General features: G+C 34.1%; 1 protein-coding gene across 1 annotated transcript; it reads left to right on the top strand.

Moving 5' to 3' along the window:
- The first annotated feature begins 10,060 nt into the window (after positions 1 to 10,060).
- LOC102925323 (olfactory receptor 8G50-like) lies at positions 10,061 to 10,993 on the top strand. The gene has a single exon (XM_006992595.3). The coding sequence runs from the start codon at positions 10,061 to 10,063 to the stop codon at positions 10,991 to 10,993; it is 933 nt and encodes a 310-aa protein (XP_006992657.3).
- Positions 10,994 to 11,256: the final 263 nt, after the last annotated feature.

Raw genomic sequence — 11,256 nt, 5'->3', positions numbered from 1 at the left:
GCAGAAAGTAATATGAGTATTATTTATTATAGCAGTGATCCACAAATAGAGAGCTTGAGTTGATACTCTTTATTTTCATCTACTTGTCCATGTTATAATTATAACAATTATAATTTAAAATTCAATTTTCTATTCACATTTTATATTGTATGTTTCATAGAATCAACAATATCCTAGAGATTAAGCAATACCCTAGGCTAGGATGCCAGTAGCTATTCAAGACAATACCAGCAGTAACAGCCTTAGTTCTTGTGTCAGGTCTACAAGGTGTGGCCAAGCAGAGAGGGTGTCAGTACCTGGGACAGATGTAACTGGAGAATTTTCTAAAGCAGCCTCACCTTGTTATACTTCTTTTGCCCCTGACATTGTTCTATTTTTACACATTTTCCACCATCCTATGAATTCCTTTGTAAATTTCCCATGTTTATTATCTTTTGTCTATCTTTGGAATACAGACTGTTCCTTCTGACCTCCTCTTTACTGCATCATACAAAGGCAGCTTCTAGTCTTCCATTTTATCTTGAAGCATCCCATCATCCTTATACCCAATCTCTCCAAAATATAAGGACAGGAACAAATTGAAGTCAAATGAATGTAAAAAGAGTGTCTTGTTCAATTCTCAACAGAATTTCATTTGCATCAGAAGTTTCAGTACAACAATTACTATTTTTTTCTATTGTCATTCTGGTACTATAAGCACATACAATAATTGCCTACTAAGCTCTACATACAGCATTCCATGTCTCCTCTAGTCTACATCTGCAACCCCTACCAATTGTTTCTCCAACCCACTTTCAGAGGTTTGAGAGTCACCTGTTCCTGTAGTCACAACAATTACTGCAATAAACCTGTGCCTGGTACTTATTTCTGTTTTAGAATTTTTATCATGACTACAACATCCATCTGAATAGATCTGAGAGGAATCCTTTATTTTGGATTATGATATCAGAGACTTCAGCATATTAAGCTCCCTTCATTGTTTCTAGACAGAACACAATGTTTGGTTTTAGAGGGAAAGAAGAATGGTAATGGTGCCCTGCCTTTTCTAGCTGGGCCCCACTTCATGCAGTTTCCACCATCCTCCAAAAGACACACAGCATCTGAGAACCAAGAACTGAGCATGTGACTTTGTAAGGGACATATTCAATCTGGAGCACTATATATACTATTGGCTTTTTTGTATGTACTTACTAATGTCTAATACACACACAAAGACACACACAAACACAGGCAGAGAGAGGAAGTAACAAGGTGGGCAGAGACAGGATCTCACCTCTTTCAGTCTGAGGATCCAGAGAGGTAGGAAGTAACTGGTGGATGCTCCTCTGCTTCTCCTATTTTTCAGGTTATTACCCCAATATTTGACTGCAGGTATTTATTAATAAGACTAATAGGTTCATATTCACACACTTATACATACACACACACAGACACATACACAGATACAAATACATATAAGCTTATATGAATGTAATTTTAATCTTATTACTCAATAATATCCAGTAAATCTTTTATCATAATGATGGGAAATAAACAGAAAAATACTCTTTATGGAATTTCGTCTTTTAAAGTGCTTATGCATATATAAAATATTATAAAGTATTTGAAGAGTATAAAAATCCCACTATTTTCAGTGATTATGATAGCTAGAGAAAGATCCTAAGAAAATATTAACCTATACATCAGATTGGTTTTTAAAATATGGGGTACCTAACATAAAAAAAGAAAGCCTAATGACCCCGAGGAATGTGGGCATTATGAAGAAGACAAGAACTAAAATATAGGTGTTTTCAAATACTGTTATGGAAGAAAACAGGTTATCAGTTGTTTCAATATTTAAATAAATGAAGTAGTTTTTCCCCTAGTGTCTATTGCTTGTCTAGAGAGAGCCTCTTTATTTGATGACATGAATTTCATCTTGAGCAGTGGGCCTTAAATCCAATCAGAAAGTGGGTGGTTTTCCCCTGACATTTTCATGCCACTATTGCACCAGTGGGTGTATCAGTCCAGGCCAGATGTTCTTGTTATTTTATTTAACAGAGTTCACAGCTGAGTAAGATGTGACAGCATGCACAAGATCTGTGCAAGCCCAAACTAGATCAAATCTCAACATGGAGATTAGAAATGAGCATGAAGATGTACCTATAGCTAATCATTATTGGTACTTTTTGCTTCACTGAGATGGAGGATCACCTTTCTTTCTGAATAGCCTCTGATAAGTCAACCACACTCTGGGGAAATACCACACATCCAAGAATGTGTGACAACAAAGTTGGACTTTATAGGAGGAATAAAAAAATAGATAAAAAGCAGGTGGATCTGGGATTAGTGGCTAAAGGATGTATATCAAACACTTTGATGAAATTCTCAAAAATCTAATCAAATATTTAAAATTTCAATAATGAAGACATATATTATATTTTACTGAATTAGGAGGTCTATAAAACTGCTTTTATTTAATCCTCAGAAAAAATTTTCGTTAAAACAATTTTGTGACTCTGTCATATTATATAAATACATGTGGTAGTTATCAATAAAGATCCAAAAGTCCAAATCATTCATATGTGTGTGTGTGTGTATGTGTGTGTGTGTAGATAGATAGATAGATATAGATATTATCTCTGTTTCTCAATTTTTTTACTTTGACAGAAGTAACATTAGGTAATATCTTTTGCAAATAACTTTAAAGTTTCAGAAAACCTGGTAATTTACTCTCTTTTCAATATCTCTTACATACTTTTATTATACTCTTATTTTATCAAAAATCCAGTTCTACCACTTGATTACAATGCAGAATTAAGACTCACAGAGGAAAATAGAAAGCTTGGCTGTTGGTTTCCCTACGGTTAAAAGCTGAGGGATGAGATTTTGGCAGGAGGTCTTTATTAATATTCATTCTAATCTGATTTTCTAATCTCTGCACAGTATATGAAATCTTCATAGCAACTAACTTTGGGAGAGGGACAATTGTCTTTGGGAGCCAGCTTTATTAGCAGTAGAGATTAGTGACTTAAAGGACAAGTTTTGGCTATCCCTCCTCCCATTCACAATGCCCTTTTATTCTTTTTCTTTCTTTTTTTTTAAAAATACAGAGTAAAGGAAAGAAGAAATATTGAATACCGAGAAGGAGGGTTGTGTTTGGATAGAAGTTCATATTCTTAAAATCTCCCATTCCTCTGCTTGTTCTATATCCTATTTCAACAGAGGTGTGTGACTAATTATTGGTCTAGAGCCACTTTCTTTCTAGGTTCTATATGTATGGATGACCACCGTTTCCCCATTCATTCCTCTCTTTACATTAGTAGACTATCAAGAAAAATGCTTCCATGTTTACACATTTTAAGGCAAGGTCTGATGCTTTTGTTTTTGTTTTTGTTTTTTGAGACGGGGTTTCTCTGTGCAGTTTTGGTGCCTGTTCTGGATCTCACTCTGTAGACCAGGCTGACCTCAAACTCACAGAGATCTGCCTGCCTCTGCCTCCCAAGTGCTGGAATTAAAGGTGTGTACCACCACTGCCTGGCAGGGTGTAATGTTTTATAGTCATTTTGGAGCTGTTGATATAGCTTGTTGAATATTTTTATTCACATAATCAAGGCATTATAAATTTTTTGCAAATGAATTTTAGTGTAAGGAAAAGTAGTACATAATTTATAATGATAAATATGTAACTAAAATATAGCTAAATGCAAATAAAACAAACACATCAATGGCCATAAAATTTATAAACCTGTTAAAATAGGATACAACGATAAAGTTTAAAAGGAGATTTTTAAATTATGACTGTGGTCCTCTTTAATGTATTTTTATTTAAATGTCTGTCATATAATAAATACTTGGGGCAAAGAAGAAAATGTTTCCTTTTAATTTAAGAGAACTTCTCTCTTTTCTACAGATTGTAATGTGCTCGCACCATTTCTCCTTTTGTTTTCCTACCCTGAAAGATTCAATATATCTCTTCTTACTCTTCCCCATTGTTATCATTAATTGCATTTATGTATATGTTCTTTATTTTATTATTCCCTAAATAGACCTCATTGATTGCTACACATTCAGAATTATGGACCAGCATCACAGTAGTTGTGTTCCACCAGAAACTTCCTAAACACCATGTGTATCCATATGTGATCTTTGCCTAGCATTCTGAAGGGCATCTAATCTTTATTTATCTTCCTATGCTGATGACCTATAGAAAATTGTGTGTTTAACACTTTTCAATCTCTTTCGACATTTGTTCATAGTAATACCTAAAGAAAATTTTTTGAATAATTAACTCCATTACATCTGACAATATAATATCTTCTTTTTTAATTATTTTGAGATTGTAATTTCATTAGAAGATTTTCCATCCCCTATTCTAACTCCAATTCCTCATAGATAGCCTTCTGCATTCTCTTTAAAAATCAGGATCTTTTTTCATTAATCATTATTTCATGTATATATGCATTTTATTTATACATATAGTTGCTAAATATAACAATTTTAATATGGCATAATTCAAGTTATTGATAGAACACTATTGTTGAGACAGAACTAGGAACTCAGAACTTAAGACTTTACACTCTAAGAAAGGTACTGAGATATTCACTGAGTTCATATGATCAAAACTTACCTGCAACATACAACTACCACATGCAATAAACTATTTATTAAAATAAGATTACTCCAGCAATTCTCTTCTCTCATATCATTAACCTAGAAAATACTGAATGGTACAAAATATTCTATATGTATATTATGAAAGATAAAGTATTTCAGTTTTCCTGAAACCTCAATTTCACTACAAAGAAATCATGCTAATTGAAAAAGCATTCTAAATTGCCTACATTTTCTCTGCAAATTAAGAATTTTCATTTTAAGGAATATCATTTTCCTATCATGTCTCATTTTCCTGGATCTTTTCAGACATGCTCATTTATGTTGACCAATGATTACATACACTTATGTACTTTGATTTAGTTGTCTTAATATTTTATGTAGTTAGCATTCTTTATTAATTTTGTTGACAAACAAATATCACAGTATTTATCTGATTTGACTTAAATAAGAATTTAAAACATACAAATTTATACCTTATTCTTTCTACGTATGTAGAACTATATTATGTAACACAGAATGAGCTGTAAGATATTTCCTACACACAAGAACTTAAGAATTCTGAGGAAATGGGGGATGGGTCAGGGGAGAAGGCTGGAGTGCAGTGGGAAGAGTAATGATGGGGGATTTGCGGTTGGTATGTAAAATGAATAAAAAATTTCTTAAGTTAGAAATACCACAAAAAAGAATATTCTGAAGGACAAAGAAAAGAGGAAAGAGGTCTCAATGCATTGTTCATATTTGATAGATATTTAGCTTTCTGATAACCCAACCAAAAATTCTGAGAAAACTGAACTAAAGTGATATATACACATTTTTTCTACTTTATATCTTCTGTGGAAACACTTTCCTCATGGATATTTTTATATTTTACACTCTTTTTCTTAATCAATCAGAAAGTATATTGTATGTTTTATACTCTTCTTTCACAATTAAGTTCTTGTTGGTCTTGAAGAGAGGAAGGAGTGAATATATCTACTCCTCTTGGCATGTTACTAGATTTTTTTTTTTTTTAGGAAACACCAAGTAACTCTTGATGGCATCTGCCTTAACTGGCAACAGAGTCTCCAAGTCTCCTCCTAGTTTTGCATTATTAGTCTTGTTTGCCACTTCTTATACATCATTTAAAATATCTAAATTTTTATTTGGGTGGAGAGAAAGCTGCTTTTATTCATTTCTTGGGTAAACTGTCCAAGCAAAAGTTTTTTGCAACTCCCTCACACTATCAGAGCACATCTGGTAGATGTCAATAAGAGCTGCAAAGTCCAAGTTATTTTAGTTCCTTTTCCTGTTCTTTACTTTTTTTTTTTCTTTTGGGGAAACTAATTTTTTAAATCCCTTCAGTTTATATCTTTAAAGTTTCAGGGATGTTTTTGTGGTTTTTACATATTTGTATTAATTCTATACTTTAAAAAACTACCCCTGGATAACATTACACACTGGAGAACCACGGGGGGATATATGTTAATTCTGGTTGTTGATTTCCCCAGAGATGAAGCATTAGAGATGAGACTCGAGAGGGAGATAACTCTCACTTCTCTCTTCCTAAGTAATCTCTTGTTGTCTATGCCTGCATATAAAATGTTTATACCAACCAACCCTGGTAGAATCAGTGACTTTGTGAATCCACTTTAAGGAACAGTGGCTTAACAGGTAATTCTGGTTAATCTGTCCCTCACATGTTCAAAGTCATTTCTCCTTCTAGTGTGAAGGAGAAGAAAATAAGCCAATGTCTTGCTGTCTGGGAAGAAGGAGAGGTATGTCCAGATACAAGTCCTTGGCTTGTGAAAATCTTAGACTCCCACTATTTTTTTTACATTCTATTGTCATTAGACATGTGTGACTTTTTGCCTTGCAAGATCTATCACCATTCCAAGATCCTTGCTTCCCTTTTAAAATGGCATTGATAATACTGTTTACTAATATTTGTTTCAATTTAAAATTATTTTGAGAATTTCATATATGAAAACTCCATATTTGCATCATTTCAAACACTTCTCTCCTTTACAACTTTTCCTGTTTTCTCCCAACAATCCTCAAATTACTGACTTTTTCAATAATTATTGTTACATATATACACATATATAATATACACATAAAACATGAGTAGCCCATTGAGTGTTGCTCATATGTGTATGCTTTTAGGACTGATCAGTTGGAATTGCATAGTTGTCATGATTTGAGTGGGAATGGCCCCCATAAACTCATATATTTTAATATTTGCATATAGGTTGATAAACTGTGGAGAAAAGATTAGGAGTTGTGACGTTTTTGTAAGAGTTGTGTCCTCATTGAAGACCTGTGTCATTGGAGATGGACTTTGAGGTGTAAAAAGTCCATCCCAGGACTAATCTTACTCTCTCTACATCCTGTCTGCAGATCAGGATGTATTTTTCTCCAATAGAGTGACACTGGTTATATCAAGCACTCCAGGATAGACTTCATGTTCAGGAGTAGTTGGCCAACATACAATGGACTCCACAGGGCTTTTGGATATTCTGTTTTCCTTTGTGTGTGTGTGTGTGTGTGTGTGTGTGTGTGTGTGTGTGTGTGTGTGTGTGTGTGTGTGTGTGCTATAATTTGGTTATACTTTGGTGGTTTTATATGGAGGGGCATGGTTTTATTTCATTTTCATGTTTTGTGGAAGTTTGTCATTGTATTGGGGTTTTGTTTGTAATTGAAAAACAACTTAAAGTTAGGAGGCTAGGGGCCAGGGATATGGACTGGAAGGACTTGGGTGAGAGGAAAGATATTGTCATGTAATTAAATTAAACATTGTTTATACCGAGTGGTGGTGGTGCACGCCTTTAATCCCAGAAATCTGGAAGCAGAGCAAGGCAGATCTCTGTGAGTTTGAGGCCAGCCTATTCTACAGAATGAAATCCAGGACAGGCACAAAAACTATGCAGAGAAACTTTGTCTTGCAAAAAACCAAAAAATATTTTAAATAACAAATAACTTAATTTGGGTTTTAATACAGTGTATATTTGCAAGGCTAATGAAGCTTTATTGTAGTGATTTTATTTTTTATAAAAAAAATTGTGAAAAATTATTGAATGATACACAAATGTTACATTTACATGAACAAAAATATATTTAAAAGGGTAAGGATATAAGAGTAAAGCTTAAAGGAAGATTATAACATGTAATGTGGGAATACTCAATGTATGTTTCTATACTGTCATGTCACATGACATGGTCTAAAAAAAGAGAAAGTTTTATTTTGTTGATACCATTCCCTGAGTACAAACTTGTATCATTTTGCTGTGGTCTTTCCGGACCTTTCTGAAAAACATATTTAATACTGTGCTTTGTTTTCCTACCTATGCTCTTATAGTCTATAGAATCATGAAGAGTTAATCATCTTTATTCTTTCTCTCTTGGTCCTGATAGCCACAGGAAACTGTATGCTTAACATTTTTAAATTAGTTTTAATATAGGTCCACATTAATATCCTAACAATATTTCCTCAAATAATTATCAGCACATAACTATTCATTACTATTTCTAATAAATTACATAGCAATTTTTTTTTATTTTCTAACATCCCAATTATTGATATAATGCTGTTTCAAGACAGAATTGACATGAACAATACAAAGTAAAAACCTATGAAATCATATATGTTACAAATATGTGGTTCTTTGCATTTCAGTTTAGTGGTACAGAAAAGAATTTTTTAATCATTAATATTTTTGGTATTTTGCTTGTGATTCATTCATATTTAAAATGCATCTGACAATGGGAGCTTAAGATGAACTATACATAGAAGGTATTCAGGAATTCTTGACCAAGGACAAAAGCATACAAACACTCAGGGCACACAAGCAGAGCTCAACAGAAGGCAATGGAATTAAGAATGTTTCCTAGAACTGGGATGCTTAAACGTGAGACAAACCAAATTGGTCAAAGTCCACAAGCATGGTTATATCTAACATGATTCAGAAACATATTATTGAGCTTTTGTGATGAAGACTAATATTTCTTGGAGCATCTTTGCAAAGGACAAGAATCATAGTAAAACAAGCCAATGAACACAGACTCAAAGATATAGGTCATGTGTCTTAGTGAGTTCTTTTCAGTGTAACTTAGTAACAGAATACCACAGGAGGGTAATGTGTAGTGATCAGAATTGTATTTATCTTGTCATAAGTTTCTGAAGGCTGAGAAGCTGAAGACCAAAAGCTCACTCAAGAGAAGTTCCTTCTGTGGAATGGTGATACAGTAAAGGCTGAAGGAACAAGAAAGTTCAAATGAAAGATATAAAGAAAACACCAAACTCAGCCCCATGTTAGGATCCCACACCTGTGGCAAATAAACAGTTTTCATGACAGCTTTAATTTGTTTGCCACATAACCCATTCTCACCTTAATTGTTCATTCAGTAGTCAGTCTTTGGTGTTAAGTTTCCAACAATCCTAATTTGGAAGATACATTCTGTCACAATATATGTTTCTCAACATTTATAGTATAGGTGTACTATTGTAGAGAAGCATTAAGTTAGGAATGAGATCTTCTTTCAATAAAAGTAGTTGGGAAAATAAGAAATCTCGTGTTACCATATAAGCAACTGCTTTAAATAATCACAAGAGAACAATATCAACCTGTAGTCATTATGAAGCTTCTACCTATGATTTAGAATTGCCTCCAGTTGGGGACAGCTGTCCTTTGTGGGGTATGGTCAACCACAACTGCTAGGTCAAAGAAAAACAAAGGTCAAACAAAGAATTATAAGATATCTCACCTGAGTCTGTTGGTGAGTATCTTACACCATCTTCAACTCTCCTGTGATTTCTGTTTTCTAACACTACCCTGACATATTGCTAACTGCATTTAACAGTTTTCCTCAACCAATTCTTTATTTTTCTATATGCTTGATTAAAGTTACATACTAGTAGATGTTTTATCTTCTTGACTTATAATCTATTGAGTTTTTAGTTCATTTTGGGGGTTTGATTTCCCTAGCTAAGTATCTAAAGTTGTGGTAGATATTGTGAACTGGAAGAAAATTCCATTGTTTATAGTTTTTAGTATAAATTTTTCAATTACTTCACCATTAACTGCAGTTATGTGTATGGATCTCTTGTGGATAAGGTGTCTATATTACCATAACTAAAACTTTTCATCAAAAGAGAAATACTATAAATATAAAATGAGAAATTCTTGAAACACTCAATTAAGTGTGCTAGAATGGTTTGAATGTGGTAGGAAATGAGTACCATTAAAAATAATTATTATGACACAACTGACTTGTATGTAAAGATCTGTGTAATTATATCTTTCCATGTCTCCTTTCTACAGGATTGCAAAATCTCTGATTGCTTATATAGAAAACAAGACGGCAGAAGATTTGAAATATCTGAAAATATTTGAATTCTGATTCAAAATTCATTGAGTGATAAGAGAATGGACACTCAAAATTTTCTTCTATATAAAATTTTCTTTTCACATACAATTTCCAAAAAAGAATGGAAGAATTAAATAATACTGCTGTGACTGAGTTCATCCTTGCTGGGTTAAATGAGATCCCAGAGCTCCAGTTGCCCCTATTGCTCATCTTCCTAGGAGTCTATTTGTTTACAGTTGTGGGAAACCTGGGCATGATCATCTTGATTCTGTTTAGTTCTCAGCTGCACACACCCATGTATTATTTACTCAGCAGTCTGTCCTTTATTGACTGCTGTCATTCCACTGTCATTACTCCCAAAATGCTGCTGAACTTTGTGACTGAGAAGAATGTCATCCCCTACCCAGAATGCATAGCTCAGTTTTATTTCTTCTGTGCTTTTGCTGTTGCAGAATGTCACATGTTGGCTGCAATGGCATATGACCGCTATGTGGCTATCTCTAACCCTTTACTTTACAATGTAACCATGTCCTATCACGTCTGTTTGTGGATGGTTTCTGGGGTCTATGGTATGGGCTTACTAAGTGCCACAGTTCACACTGCCTTCCTGCTAAGAGTGCTTTTCTGTAAGTCTAATATAATTAACCATTACTTCTGTGATCTTTTCCCATTACTGGAGCTCTCTTGTTCTAGTACTTTTATTAATGAAGTACTAGCACTGTCCTTCAGTGTATTGAACATTGTTGTACCAGCTGTGACCATCCTTAGCTCTTACATCTTCATCATTGTTAGCATCCTGCACATTCAATCCACCGGGGGAAGATCCAAGGCCTTCAGCACCTGCTGTTCCCACATCTCTGCCGTTGCTATCTACTTTGGTTCTGCTGCATTCATGTACTTACAGCCATCATCTGGAAACTCAGTGGAACAAGGGAAAGTGTCATCTGTGTTTTATACTACTGTTGTTCCCATGCTGAACCCACTGATTTACAGCCTGAGAAATCAGGATGTCAAATCTGCTCTGAAGAAAATTCTGGACAGAAGAGTACTTTGATGAAATGATTACATATTTTATTGTAAATAGAAACAGGCCTTTGATCACTTTAGATATGTCATTGCTTAGATTAATTTTTAAGATTTGTGAATATCTACCCGGGCAATGGTGGCAAATGCTTTTAATCCCATTACTTGTGTGGCAGAGGCAGGTGGATCTCTATGAGTTCAAAGCCAGTCAGGTCTACAGGGTGAGTTCCAGGACAGCCAAGGCTACACAGAGAAACTCTGTCTTGAGAAAAATTTGGAAATTGTACAACACTT

Source organism: Peromyscus maniculatus, chromosome 7 (assembly GCF_049852395.1).
Source record: "Peromyscus maniculatus bairdii isolate BWxNUB_F1_BW_parent chromosome 7, HU_Pman_BW_mat_3.1, whole genome shotgun sequence".
Classification (NCBI taxonomy): Eukaryota; Metazoa; Chordata; class Mammalia; order Rodentia; family Cricetidae; genus Peromyscus; species Peromyscus maniculatus.
The sequence above is the reverse complement of the archived record's forward strand: the minus strand, read 5'-3'. Positions and strand labels throughout refer to the sequence as shown.